The sequence below is a fragment of the Parambassis ranga genome, chromosome 24 (genome assembly GCF_900634625.1).
Source record: "Parambassis ranga chromosome 24, fParRan2.1, whole genome shotgun sequence".
Lineage (NCBI taxonomy): Eukaryota > Metazoa > Chordata > Actinopteri > Ambassidae > Parambassis > Parambassis ranga.
The window spans coordinates 15,677,336-15,691,906 of NC_041043.1; the positions used below are offsets into that span (position 1 = coordinate 15,677,336).

At 46.9% G+C, this 14,571-nt stretch overlaps 2 protein-coding genes across 2 annotated transcripts; both read left to right on the forward strand.

The window, feature by feature from the left end:
* The first annotated feature begins 31 nt into the window (after positions 1-31).
* On the forward strand, positions 32-7,215 carry LOC114428282 (solute carrier family 22 member 2-like). Its single transcript, XM_028396562.1, has 12 exons — positions 32-748; positions 1,219-1,266; positions 1,358-1,461; positions 1,525-1,679; positions 1,745-1,913; positions 2,042-2,156; positions 2,329-2,429; positions 2,505-2,719; positions 2,796-2,904; positions 2,985-3,097; positions 3,432-3,531; positions 6,652-7,215. Exons 1-12 carry the CDS (start codon positions 395-397, stop codon positions 6,722-6,724), a joined length of 1,656 nt encoding a protein of 551 aa, XP_028252363.1. The 5' UTR covers positions 32-394; the 3' UTR covers positions 6,725-7,215.
* Positions 7,216-7,269: 54 nt separating this feature from the next.
* Positions 7,270-14,466, forward strand: LOC114428283 (solute carrier family 22 member 2-like). The gene is made up of 12 exons (XM_028396563.1): positions 7,270-7,852; positions 8,323-8,370; positions 8,462-8,565; positions 8,629-8,783; positions 8,850-9,018; positions 9,147-9,261; positions 9,591-9,691; positions 9,767-9,981; positions 10,058-10,166; positions 10,247-10,359; positions 10,694-10,793; positions 13,903-14,466. The coding sequence occupies exons 1-12, from the start codon at positions 7,499-7,501 to the stop codon at positions 13,973-13,975; spliced, it is 1,656 nt and encodes a 551-aa protein (XP_028252364.1). The 5' UTR covers positions 7,270-7,498; the 3' UTR covers positions 13,976-14,466.
* Positions 14,467-14,571: the final 105 nt, after the last annotated feature.

Genomic DNA, 14,571 nt, shown 5'->3' on the forward strand with positions numbered 1-14,571 from the left:
TCTTTTTTATTCAACATGGACTCAGGTTTGGGGCCAGCCCCCCCATAGGCCACCAGAGGAACTGCAGTCTTCACCTCAGCATTAACACAATAAATAACCTTCCTGAACTCATTACAGGCTGGTTGTGTGTACATTCAGCTCGAACTCGGAGCGCAGGTCATTGTTTTTTTGGCGGCTCAGGTTCGTCAGTGGTTGCGTCATCCCTCCACGCTCTGTTCGAGTCCATTAAACAGTAACATGCTCTTACCTCCTGTGCAGCTTTAAGCTTCATGTTCAGTGGGCCCTTTTGGACTTTAGCTCCGGGTTGTCCTGCAGTGAAGCGGTGCGTGGAGCTCACAGAATCTGCACCGATCCACAGCCTGTTGAGCAGTTCAACATTTTCACACACATAGTGATGGCGACCTTCGACGATCTCTTGGAGGAGGCCGGGTCGTTCGGCCGCTGTCAGAGGCGGATCTTCGCCCTGTTCTGTCTCTTGTCGTTGCCCTTCGCAGGCGTCTACGTCAGCATCATCTTCCAGGGTTTCACCCCTGACCACTGGTGCCGGGACGCCGCGCTGGTGGAGCGGAGGCAGGCATGCGGCTGGAGTCTGGCTGACAGCCGCATGCTGACGGCGCCTCTGGCCAACCGCTCAGGAGAGCTGCAGCCGAGCAGCTGCGAGCAGTACGAGGTGGACTGGAACACCACGGGGATCACCTGTGACGCTCAGGAGCTGGACCTGAGGGGAGTCCCACTGACAGCCTGCAAGGTCAGTTAGCTCAGGGGGGGTTAATCTGGTGGTCACGGTCTGCTGATTTTGCCTTAAATAATAATAAGCATGGTCACAAAAGCCACGGGTCGGTTTGTGTCACGGTTCTAAGGGGGGGTCATGGTCACACCCGCAGCTCGTTGAGGACAGTAACTGGAGAACGATACCTTCTTTATGTCTCCAAAAGTCACCAGAGAGTCACTAGACCAGAGCCCCCAAGTTGCCTGGTATTAAAGGTTAGAAATATGGGAAAATCCTCTGTGATAGTGACACCTGTGGCCAATAAGTGAACTGCAATGTGCACCCACTGATGTTAGCTCTAATGTCTAAAATTAGCTCATGTTCTCATTTTTATCATTTTATTTGTTTACACTAAAAAGAGACACAGAAGCTTGCTGATTGTGGCAGACATCTTGCTAACTGCTAGCCGGCACTGTGCTGAATTCAGTGTTTTGCTTGTGTCTTTAAAGGATGGCTGGGAGTATCAGTATGAAGGCAGGAAGTCGTTTGTCACAGAGGTGAGAGAACTCTTCAGCTGAGTCAGTATGAGCTAAACATCTTCCTGTTAATATTTGATGCTACACGCTTCCTGTTTATTTGTCTCTGTAGTTCGACTTGGTGTGTTCGGATGGATGGTGGGTGGACATGTACCAGTCCACTCTGAATGTCGGCTTCCTCATCGGCAGCTTCGCGTTTGGCTACTTTGCCGACAGGTGAGGAGGATATTGAACTGTTATTGTTTAATTTTGGAGTTATTAACCTGTTTTCCTCGGCAGGTTTGGCAGGAAGTTGAGTTTCCTCATGTCCAACCTCATCAACGTGGTCGCAGGGATCACGGTGGCCTTGGCTCCAAACTACATCGCCATACTGGTGTTCAGGACCATCAACGGCTTCGCAGTCAAAGGAGGCTGGATGTCCGGCTACGTGCTGCGTAATGAGCGCTCTGACGCATCGTTCTGAATAGAAATAAAACATTTTAATACTCTCCTCCTACAGTCACAGAGATCGTCGGGGTGGAGTACAGGCGGACGGTCGGAATCTTGTACCAGATGTTCTTCAGCATTGGCAACCTGATCCTGCCTCTGCTCGCCTACTACATCGTGGACTGGCGCTGGCTGCAGGTCGTTATCTCTGCCCCCTACATCCTCTTCCTGTCCTACTACTGGTATGTTCCTGTTGTAACTTCAAGCTGCAGACCTGCTGCTACATGACTGGCTGACTGGTTAACTGCAGCTCAAAGTTCAGTACATGTGAAGAGGTGCTGAGGTCTGAGTTTGTGGTTTTGACCGACAGGTTCATCCCGGAGTCTCCGAGGTGGCTCATCTCTCAGAAGCGTTCCTCTGAAGCTTTTGAGATCACTGAAGCTATGGCCAAAGAGAACAAAAGGGAACTCTGCAAGAACTCAGAGGTAAATCCGACGAATGGGTTCTAAATGGGTGCCGTGGTTAGAAGGGTTTGAATCCAGCTCCGGCCTTTCCAGGTGGAGTTCGCACAGTCTCTCCGGATGCACGTTAGGTTGCTTAGGGACTGTGTGGGGGTGTGTGTGACTGGTTGTTGGTCTCTTTGGTGTCTTGTTCCAGATTCTGACTGATGATGAAACCGACTCCACCTCTGCGTCTTTGCTGGACCTGGTCAGAACTCCAAACATGAGAAAACACACGTTCATCCTCATGTTCAACTGGTCAGTAGACCTCATGAATAAACGTGATGGATCAGAGGACTGAGGCTGTGTGTGACTCAGTCCTGGTCTCTGCAGGTTCACCAGTGCTGTGGTGTATCAGGGCCTCATCATGCGGGTGGGGATCGCCGGAGGAAATGTCTACATAGACTTCCTCATCTCCGGCCTGGTGGAGTTCCCCGCCGCCTTCCTCATCCTCTTCACCATTGACCGGATCGGCCGCCGCCTCCCGTTCGCCACCGCCAACATCGTCGCCGGAGCCTCCTGCGTTGTTGCTGCCTTCATCCCTGACAGTGAGTTTGGTTCAGAAATAAACCTTCATGGTGTAAACACCGTCTGCTGCTCCTCCTCCTCTCTGTCCCCCCTCAGGTATGTTCTGGTTTAAGACGGTGGTGGCCTGCATCGGTCGACTGGGGATCACCATGGCCTTTGAGATGGTGGTGTTTGTGAACACGGAGCTCTACCCGACCTTTGTCAGGTGAGGATCTGATCGCCTGTGTGCTGAAGGTTTGAGGGTTTTTCTTGACATGAAGCTGAGATGAACCTGTTGGACCACAGGAACCTGGGGGTGTCGGTCTGCTCCACGCTTTGTGACATCGGAGGCATCGTGTCGCCTTTCCTGCTCTACAGACTGGCCGTCGTCTGGCAGGAGCTGCCGCTCATCATCTTCGGTGGGTTCCTGCTGTTGTTTCTATAGTTTTTAAGGATACATGTCATATTTTAAACCCTGAAATACACTGCTACCCTGCTAAGCTAGGCTAGTTAGCTTTGTCAAATTAATGTCTTTTGTTAATTTTAGGCTGCATGGTAAAGACAGCAACTGTGTGAGCTAACATGACATGTAGCTGCAAACCTGTTTTTGTCAGTTTGAACTGATGAGCTCTAATCAATTAGTAGGTCTAAGGTTGCAGAAGTAAGCACTACTATTATTCTAGCTAGGCTAGCTGTTAGCATGCTGTTTTATTGTAGTGTTCTTGTTAATCTCCACGTTGATTCTCGGTGCAGGAGTGGTGGCGGTGGTGGCTGGAGGGTTGGTGCTGCTGCTGCCTGAAACCAGAGGAGCTCCTCTCCCTGACACCATCGATGACGTGGAGTTCCCCGACAGGTGAGAGGTTCAGTTAATGTACGCTCAGTTTATCAGCTGCACCCTCAGGAGCCTGAATCGACAGCTTCTGAGGATGATATGTCCTGTCTGAATCCGCAGCACAGACGTGTTCATGTATATGAACATATGTATATATATATATATTCTGACCGATCACACAAAAGTTCTGCCCAGAGGAGGTGTCGAGAACAAGCTGCAGGAACTCCCAAAACCAGCGCTCCAAAGCACCAAGCCCAGAGGGAGGGACAGCAACTGATGCTGATGCTGAACCCGTGTTAATCAGGGTTAAACTTCGACTCCCTGCTGTGTTCAGACCCAGTGTCACACACACACAAGTCAGGTTTTAAAACCCAGCACAGCACAGAAACTGCACTACTGAAAGTTTTTAATGGCCACTGTGTCATCCTGGTCCTGCTCGACCTGACTGCGGCCTTCGACACAGTGGACCATGACATCCTCCTGTCTCAACTAAAAGACTGTGTGGGAATCCAGGGCGGTGTGTTACAGTGGTTTAGGTCATACCTGACGGGGAGAAGTTTTAATGTCTCTGTGAGGTCTGCCGAGTCCTCTGCTGCCCCTCTCACTTGTGGAGTGGCCCAAGGCTCTGTTCTGGGCCCACTCCTCTTCTCCCTATACCTCCTTCCTCTTGGGTCAATTCTCAATAAACATGGTGTCTCCTTCCATTTTTATGAGGATGACATGATAAATCCTGGCTGTCAGCAAATCTACGACAGAGGTCATACTGTTTGGGCCCAGTGGTGCCTCTGCTGCTGATGTAGATTTGTCCTGACACAATATCAAAAGTCCACAGTGACAAATCTGGGCGTAAAACTGGACTCCAACCTGAAGCTTGATGCTCAGATCAGTGCAGTTGTCAAAGCGAGCCAAACCGTTCCTTTCTCTGCATCACTTTGAGATTTTAATTCACGCTTTTATTACGAATGCTTTAAACTATTGCAGTGCACTTTATTCTGGGCTCAGCCAGGCGTCACTTGCAGGATGCTGCTGCGCGGCTTTAACTGGGAATGAAGAGGTGTCACGTGACCCAATGAGGAAGACGCGCTCCGAGTGGACGGCTCCGCATTGCTCTGCTGTTTTCCCTGTTAAAGTATATACACGGTGCTAAAAGCAACTAAAAACCGGCGGATATACAATCCAAGAGCTGCACCATGTCTAAAAGTTTCAAGTCGGCGCCTGACGCAGACTTTTACGCTCACGTGGCCCAGACGCCGCTGAGGAACAAGACGAGGGCGACACGCCGGAGGCAACAGGTGAGCAACCAACACATGACGTCGGTCAGGTAGAAGCAAGATGTTTGCTCCACTTTCGACTGTCTCCAACGATGTGAAGGGGATAGACTAGGTTCTCAATGTGCGGCCCGCGGGCCAATGCCGGCCCGCAATGAATTATATGAATTTGTGTTATGATATGAATTTTAAATGACCTAAAATGTCCGGAACTCAGCGCGGTAGTAAATTGTTTCACAGGGGACATTTTTCATTGCTGCACCGCTGCTCACGCACGGAGCAGAGCGCAGGTGTGGAGATGTTGGTGAGAATGGACTGAGGACGTTCTGAAGCAGGGACCCCCCCCCCCCCCCAAATAAATAAATAAAAAATAAAATAAAATAAAATAAAATAAAATAAATACATAAATAAATAATTAAATAAATAAAATAAAATAAAAATGTGTAATTCTTTTTAAAACAATAAAAAAATTGAGGAAAAAGCCTCAAGTAATCACGATACTACTGGATATTAAATAATTGGCCGTCATTAATTGCTTCTGTCCTTCTTGTTCGCGTTTTCTTCTTTCAAACAACTCTATGGCTTGTCTTTTAATGCAGGGTGCTTGGTCTCCAAGTGCCGAAGCAGTTTTGAAGTCGCCACATATCACTCAGAGCGGACTTGGTGTGTGAGAATCACCTGTTGCAGTAAATCCGTATAGGACTCCTGATATAGTCTTTTAAATGCAGGTTTCTTTTTTTTTGAAGGGGTAGGCTCCTCTTCTTCTGTCTCCTCGTTAGGCCTTTTCCCCTTTCCGAAGAAGCTCTCCAAAGACGTTTGTTTTTTATTCATTTTTGCTAGCTTGTGGGCTTCATTTTGGGGCGCCGTGACTGAGACAAGTGTCTGGGCAGGTGCTTAAAGGCACAGGCGGATGGATCTGATCGATTTATAAAATGAAACAGCTTTCAGACTCAGATAATCAATAATATATTTATTGCTCAGTCTTTCTGTGTGGCCTGGTACCACTGGTGTAGATCATAAATTGATGCTATATGCAGATGATATTTTACTAATAGTTTCTGAACCTGAGAAATCGATAGTCTTTTTAATGTTATTCAATTGTTTTCTAATGTCTCTGGATATGGGGCCAATTGGTCAAAGTCAGAAGCATTACCACTAACAGCTCATTGTCCAACTATAGCCTTCCAATCTGGAGATTTACAGTGGCCGAAGCAAGGAATAAAATACCTCGGCATCTTATTTCCCCCACGATTAAAAGATCTGGTAAAAGTTAATTATGCAGAAGATATTTTGTGACATTAATAGATGGTCTGTACTGAATGTATCCATGGTCGGCAAAGTAAATGCAATTCAAACAAACTGTTTTCCCAAACTAAATGATCTGATGCACTCTGTTCTGTTAGAGATACCTGCGTCATATTTTAATCAGTTCGGCAAACATTTGATTTGTTTGTATGTTTGAATGGGAAACGCCCAAGAATAAAGTTAAAGAAAATACAAAAACCAATAGGGACTGAAATTGTATGCTTTTACTTTAAGACATTTGGCCTGGCTGGGTGGGCGGGGGGTTTAGTGGGTGCACCGTTCCTTCTCTGTCGTGGGTCCTAAACATTTATGGTTCTTAAGTCATCACTTAAAACACATCTTTTTACTTCGGCTTTTAATTTTAGCTTTTATCTGTTTTATTGTTCTTACTCCTGGCTGGTGTTTTTATTGTACTGTTTTATATTCCTGTGTTTTATTTTATTTTATTTTATTTTATTTTAGTAATTTAATCTACACTTGATGGGCTGTGTATGGCACTTTGTTTTTAAAAGTGCTCTATAAGTAAATATGGATTTAATTGGACACACACTGTGTCTGTGTGTTTCAGGCTGAAGGAGAAAGCTGATCTGAGGAAGCAGCAGTCGACCAACCTGCTGCCCAACGACGACGAGACGGTCTGATGACCGGCTGAAGTATTTATGTATGTTATGCAGTGTGAGCGTGTTTCTGTGGACGTATGAGACAACGTTAATTTTTTAAATTTCCATTTGGCCTTTATCAAATATTATAGATTAACCTGCTGTCATGTTTATAAATTATTAAAGCATTTTCTTTTAACACAGCCGGAGCTTTAAAGTATTTTCATAACGCTGCATTTTAATTATGGTTGCTATGGTAATGGGTCAAAGAGTGTAAAACCACAGCAAGGATTAACCCCGTAGCTGCTGATGTACTGATAAACAGGAAGCTGTCTGTGGCTGTTTCACAATAAAAGTCTTGAGTTTTTCTCTTGCTGGTTTTATTGTGAAGCAGCAGGTGACGTCCTGATGGCTGCGTCCATCTTTTTTTATTCAACATGGACTCAGGTTTGGGGCCAGCCCCCCCATAGGCCACCAGAGGAACTGCAGTCTTCACCTCAGCATTAACACAATAAATAACCTTCCTGAACTCATTACAGGCTGGTTGTGTGTACATTCAGCTGGAACTCGGAGCGCAGGTCATTGTTTTTTTGGCGGCTCAGGTTCGTCAGTGGTTGCGTCATCCCTCCACGCTCTGTTCGAGTCCATTAAACAGTAACATGCTCTTACCTCCTGTGCAGCTTTAAGCTTCATGTTCAGTGGGCCCTTTTGGACTTTAGCTCCGGGTTGTCCTGCAGTGAAGCGGTGCGTGGAGCTCACAGAATCTGCACCGATCCACAGCCTGCTGAGCAGTTCAACATTTTCACACACGTAGTGATGGCGACCTTCGACGATCTCTTGGAGGAGGCCGGGTCGTTCGGCCGCTGTCAGAGGCGGATCTTCGCCCTGTTCTGTCTCTTGTCGTTGCCCTTCGCAGGCGTCTACGTCAGCATCATCTTCCAGGGTTTCACCCCTGACCACTGGTGCCGGGACGCCGCGCTGGTGGAGCGGAGGCAGGCATGCGGCTGGAGTCTGGCTGACAGCCGCATGCTGACGGCGCCTCTGGCCAACCGCTCAGGAGAGCTGCAGCCGAGCAGCTGCGAGCAGTACGAGGTGGACTGGAACACCACGGGGATCACCTGTGACGCTCAGGAGCTGGACCTGAGGGGAGTCCCACTGACAGCCTGCAAGGTCAGTTAGCTCAGGGGGGGTTAATCTGGTGGTCACGGTCTGCTGATTTTGCCTTAAATAATAATAAGCATGGTCACAAAAGCCACGGGTCGGTTTGTGTCACGGTTCTAAGGGGGGGTCATGGTCACACCCGCAGCTCGTTGAGGACAGTAACTGGAGAACGATACCTTCCTTATGTCTCCAAAAGTCACCAGAGAGTCACTAGACCAGAGCCCCCAAGTTGCCTGGAATTAAAGGTTAAAAATATGGGAAAATCCTCTGTGATAGTGACACCTGTGGCCAATAAGTGAACTGCAATGTGCACCCACTGATGTTAGCTCTAATGTCTAAAATTAGCTCATGTTCTCATTTTTATCATTTTATTTGTTTACACTAAAAAGAGACACAGAAGCTTGCTGATTGTGGCAGACATCTTGCTAACTGCTAGCCGGCGCTGTGCTGAATTCAGTGTTTTGCTTGTGTCTTTAAAGGATGGCTGGGAGTATCAGTATGAAGGCAGGAAGTCGTTTGTCACAGAGGTGAGAGAACTCTTCAGCTGAGTCAGTATGAGCTAAACATCTTCCTGTTAATATTTGATGCAACACGCTTCCTGTTTATTTGTCTCTGTAGTTCGACTTGGTGTGTTCGGATGGATGGTGGGTGGACATGTACCAGTCCACTCTGAACGTCGGCTTCCTCATCGGCAGCTTCGCGTTTGGCTACTTTGCCGACAGGTGAGGAGGATATTGAACTGTTATTGTTTAATTTTGGAGTTATTAACATGTTTTCCTCGGCAGGTTTGGCAGGAAGTTGAGTTTCCTCATGTCCAACCTCATCAACGTGGTCGCAGGGATCACGGTGGCCTTGGCTCCAAACTACATCGCCATACTGGTGTTCAGGACCATCAACGGCTTCGCAGTAGCAGGAGGCTGGATGTCCGGCTACGTGCTGCGTAATGAGCGCTCTGACGCATCGTTCTGAATAGAAATAAAACATTTTAATACCTCTCCTCCTACAGTCACAGAGATCGTCGGGGTGGAGTACAGGCGGACGGTCGGAATCTTGTACCAGATGTTCTTCAGCATTGGCAACCTGATCCTGCCTCTGCTCGCCTACTACATCGTGGACTGGCGCTGGCTGCAGGTCGTCATCTCTGCCCCCTACATCCTCTTCCTGTCCTACTACTGGTATGTTCCTGTTGTAACTTCAAGCTGCAGACCTGCTGCTACATGACTGGCTGAATGGTTAACTGCAGCTCAAAGTTCAGTACATGTGAAGAGGTGCTGAGGTCTGAGTTTGTGGTTTTGACCGACAGGTTCATCCCGGAGTCTCCGAGGTGGCTCATCTCTCAGAAGCGTTCCTCTGAAGCTTTTGAGATCACTGAAGCTATGGCCAAAGAGAACAAAAGGGAACTCTGCAAGAACTCAGAGGTAAATCCGACGAATGGGTTCTAAATGGGTGCAGTGGTTAGAAGGGTTCGAATCCAGCTCCGGCCTTTCCAGGTGGAGTTCGCACAGTTTCTCCGGATGCACGTTAGGTTGCTTGGGGACTGTGTGGGGGTGTGTGTGTGACTGGTTGTTGGTCTCTTTGTGTACCATTGACAACCGGGATTAGGTTCTAGCACCAGTATTTATGGCTAACTTCCATGTCATGTGACTCCATAAGCTAAATGTAGACCAACAGTCACCAGCTCCCCTTTAACATCTGCTGAAGTTTGAGTTTCTGTGTTACTGATTTCACATCCTTGGCCTTGTTCCAGACTCTGACTGATGATGAAACCGACTCCACCTCTGCGTCTTTGCTGGACCTGGTCAGAACTCCAAACATGAGAAAACACACGTTCATCCTCATGTTCAACTGGTCAGTAGACCTCATGAATAAACCTGATGGATCAGAGGACTGAGGCTGTGTGTGACTCAGTCCTGGTCTCTGCAGGTTCACCAGTGCTGTGGTGTATCAGGGCCTCATCATGCGGGTGGGGATCGCCGGAGGAAACGTCTACATAGACTTCCTCATCTCCAGCCTGGTGGAGTTCCCCGCCGCCTTCCTCATCCTCTTCACCATTGACCGGATCGGCCGCCGCCTCCCGTTCGCCACCGCCAACATCGTCGCCGGAGCCTCCTGCGTTGTTGCTGCCTTCATCCCTGACAGTGAGTTTGGTTCAGAAATAAACCTTCATGGTGTAAACACCGTCTGCTGCTCCTCCTCCTCTCTGTCCCCCCTCAGGTATGTTCTGGTTTAAGACGGTGGTGGCCTGCATCGGTCGACTGGGGATCACCATGGCCTTTGAGATGGTGGCGTTTGTGAACATGGAGCTCTACCCGACCTTTGTCAGGTGAGGATCTGATCGCCTGTGTGCTGAAGGTTGGAGGTTTTTTCTTGACATGAAGCTGAGATGAACCTGTTGGACCACAGGAACCTGGGGGTGTCGGTCTGCTCCACGCTGAGTGCCATCGGAGGCATCGTGTCGCCTTTCCTGCTCTACAGACTGGCCGTCGTCTGGCAGGAGCTGCCGCTCATCATCTTCGGTGGGTTCCTGCTGTTGTTTCTATAGTTTTTAAGGATACATGTCATATTTTAAACCCTGAAATACACTGCTACCCTGCTAAGCTAGGCTAGTTAGCTTTGTCAAATTAATGTCTTTTGTTAATTTTAGGCTGCATGGTAAAGACAGCAACTGTGTGAGCTAACATGACATGTAGCTGCAAACCTGTTTTTGTCGGTTTGAACTGATGAGCTCTAATCAATTAGTAGGTCTAAGGTTGCAGAAGTAAGCGCTACTATTATTCTAGCTCGGCTAGCTGTTAGCATGCTGTTTTATTGTAGTGTTCTTGTTAATCTCCACGTTGATTCTCGGTGCAGGAGTGGTGGCGGTGGTGGCTGGAGGGTTGGTGCTGCTGCTGCCTGAAACCAGAGGAGCTCCTCTCCCTGACACCATCGATGACGTGGAGTTCCCCGACAGGTGAGAGGTTCAGTTAATGTACGCTCAGTTTATCAGCTGCACCCTCAGGAGCCTGAATCGACAGCTTCTGAGGATGATATGTCCTGTCTGAATCCGCAGCACAGACGTGTTCATGTATATGAACATATGTATATATATATATTCTGACCGATCACACAAAAGTTCTGCCCAGAGGAGGTGTCGAGAACAAGCTGCAGGAACTCCCAAAACCAGCGCTCCAAAGCACCAAGCCCAGAGGGAGGGACAGCAACTGATGCTGATGCTGAACCCGTGTTAATCAGGGTTAAACTTCGACTCCCTGCTGTGTTCAGACCCAGTGTCACACACACACAAGTCAGGTTTTAAAACCCAGCACAGCACAGAAACTGCACTACTGAAAGTTTTTAATGGCCACTGTGTCATCCTGGTCCTGCTCGACCTGACTGCGGCCTTCGACACAGTGGACCATGACATCCTCCTGTCTCAACTAAAAGACTGTGTGGGAATCCAGGGCGGTGTGTTACAGTGGTTTAGGTCATACCTGACGGGGAGAAGTTTTAATGTCTGTGTGAGGTCTGCCGAGTCCTCTGCTGCCCCTCTCACTTGTGGAGTGGCCCAAGGCTCTGTTCTGGGCCCACTCCTCTTCTCCCTATACCTCCTTCCTCTTGGGTCAATTCTCAATAAACATGGTGTCTTCTTCCATTTTTATGAGGATGACATGATAAATCCTGGCTGTCAGCAAATCTACGACAGAGGTCATACTGTTTGGGCCCAGTGGTGCCTCTGCTGCTGATGTAGATTTGTCCTGACACAATATCAAAAGTCCACAGTGACAAATCTGGGCGTAAAACTGGACTCCAACCTGAAGCTTGATGCTCAGATCAGTGCAGTTGTCAAAGCGAGCCAAACCGTTCCTTTCTCTGCATCACTTTGAGATTTTAATTCACGCTTTTATTACGAATGCTTTAAACTATTGCAGTGCACTTTATTCTGGGCTCAGCCAGGCGTCACTTGCAGGATGCTGCTGCGCCGCTTTAACTGGGAATGAAGAGGTGTCACGTGACCCAATGAGGAAGACGCGCTCCGAGTGGACGGCTCCGCATTGCTCTGCTGTTTTCCCTGTTAAAGTATATACACGGTGCTAAAAGCAACTAAAAACCGGCGGATATACAATCCAAGAGCTGCACCATGTCTAAAAGTTTCAAGTCGGTGCCTGACGCAGACTTTTACGCTCACGTGGCCCAGACGCCGCTGAGGAACAAGACGAGGGCGACACGCCGGAGGCAACAGGTGAGCAACCAACACATGACGTCGGTCAGGTAGAGGCAAGATGTTTGCTCCACTTTCGACTGTCTCCAACGATGTGAAGGGGATAGACTAGGTTCTCAATGTGCGGCCCGCGGGCCAATGCCGGCCCGCAATGAATTATATGAATTTGTGTTATGATATGAATTTTAAATGACCTAAAATGTCCGGAACTCAGCGCGGTAGTAAATTGTTTCACAGGGGACATTTTTCATTGCTGCACCGCTGCTCACACACGGAGCAGAGCGCAGGTGTGGAGATGTTGGTGAGAATGGACTGAGGACGTTCTGAAGCAGGGACCCCCCCCCCCCCCCCCAAATAAATAAAAATAAAATAAAATAAAATAAAATAAATACATAAATAAATAATTAAATAAATAAAATAAAATAAAAATGTGTAATTCTTTTTAAAACAATAAAAAATTGAGGAAAAAGCCTCAAGTAATCACGATACTACTGGATATTAAATAATTGGCCGTCATTAATTGCTTCTGTCCTTCTTGTTCGCGTTTTCTTCTTTCAAACAACTCTATGGCTTGTCTTTTAATGCAGGGTGCTTGGTCTCCAAGTGCCGAAGCAGTTTTGAAGTCGCCACATATCACTCAGAGCGGACTTGGTGTGTGAGAATCACCTGTTGCAATAAATCCGTATAGGACTCCTGATATAGTCTTTTAAATGCAGGTTTCTTTTTTTTTGAAGGGGTAGGCTCCTCTTCTTCTGTCTCCTCGTTAGGCCTTTTCCCCTTTCCGAAGAAGCTCTCCAAAGACGTTTGTTTTTTATTCATTTTTGCAAGCTGGTGGGCTTCATTTTGGGGCGCCGTGACCGAGACAAGTGTCTGGGCAGGTGCTTAAAGGCACAGGCGGATGGATCTGATCGATTTATAAAATGAAACAGCTTTCAGACTCAGATAATGAATAATATATTTATTGCTCAGTCTTTCTGTGTGGCCCGGTACCACTGGTGTAGATCATAAATTGATGCTATATGCAGATGATATTTTACTAATAGTTTCTGAACCTGAGAAATCGATAGTCTTTTTAATGTTATTCAATTGTTTTCTAATGTCTCTGGATATGGGGCCAATTGGTCAAAGTCAGAAGCATTACCACTAACAGCTCATTGTCCAACTATAGCCTTCCAATCTGGAGATTTACAGTGGCCGAAGCAAGGAATAAAATACCTCGGCATCTTATTTCCCCCACGATTAAAAGACCTGGTAAAAGTTAATTATGCAGAAGATATTTTGTGACATTAATAGATGGTCTGTACTGAATGTATCCATGGTCGGCAAAGTAAATGCAATTCAAACAAACTGTTTTCCCAAACTAAATGATCTGATGCACTCTGTTCTGTTAGAGATACCTGCGTCATATTTTAATCAGTTCGGCAAACATTTGATTTGTTTGTATGTTTGAATGGGAAACGCCCAAGAATAAAGTTAAAGAAAATACAAAAACCAATAGGGACTGAAAGTGTATGCTTTTACTTTAAGACATTTGGCCTGGCTGGGTGGGCGGGGGGTTTAGTGGGTGCACCGTTCCTTCTCTGTCGCGGGTCCTAAACATTTATGGTTCTTAAGTCATCACTTAAAACACATCTCTTTACTTCGGCTTTTAATTTTAGCTTTTATCTGTTTTATTGTTCTTACTCCTGGCTGGTGTTTTTATTGTACTGTTTTATATTCCTGTGTTTTATTTTATTTTATTTTATTTTATTTTAGTAATTTAATCTACACTTGATGGGCTGTGTATGGCACTTTGTTTTTAAAAGTGCTCTATAAGTAAATATGGATTTAATTGGACACACACTGTGTCTGTGTGTTTCAGGCTGAAGGAGAAAGCTGCTCTGAGGAAGCAGCAGTCGACCAACCTGCTGCCCAACGACGACGAGACGGTCTGATGACCGGCTGAAGTATTTATGTATGTTATGCAGTGTGAGCGTGTTTCTGTGGACGTATGAGACAACGTTAATTTTTTAAATTTCCATTTGGCCTTTATCAAATATTATAGATTAACCTGCTGTCATGTTCATAAATTATTAAAGCATTTTCTTTTAACACAGCCGGAGCTTTAAAGTATTTTCATAACGCTGCATTTTAATTATGGTTGCTATGGTAATGGGTCAAAGAGTGTAAAACCACAGCGAGGATTAACCCCGTAGCTGCTGATGTACTGATAAACAGGAAGCTGTCTGTGGCTGTTTCACAATAAAAGTCTTGAGTTTTTCTCTTGCTGGTTTTATTGTGAAGCAGCAGGTGACGTCCTGATGGCTGCGTCCATCTTTTTTTATTCAACATGGACTCAGGTTTGGGGCCAGCCCCCCCATAGGCCACCAGAGGAACTGCAGTCTTCACCTCAGCATTAACACAATAAATAACCTTCCTGAACTCATTACAGGCTGGTTGTGTGTACATTCAGCTCGAACTCGGAGCGCAGGTCATTGTTTTTTTGGCGGCTCAGGTTCGTCAGTGGTTGCGTCATCCCTCCACGCTCTGT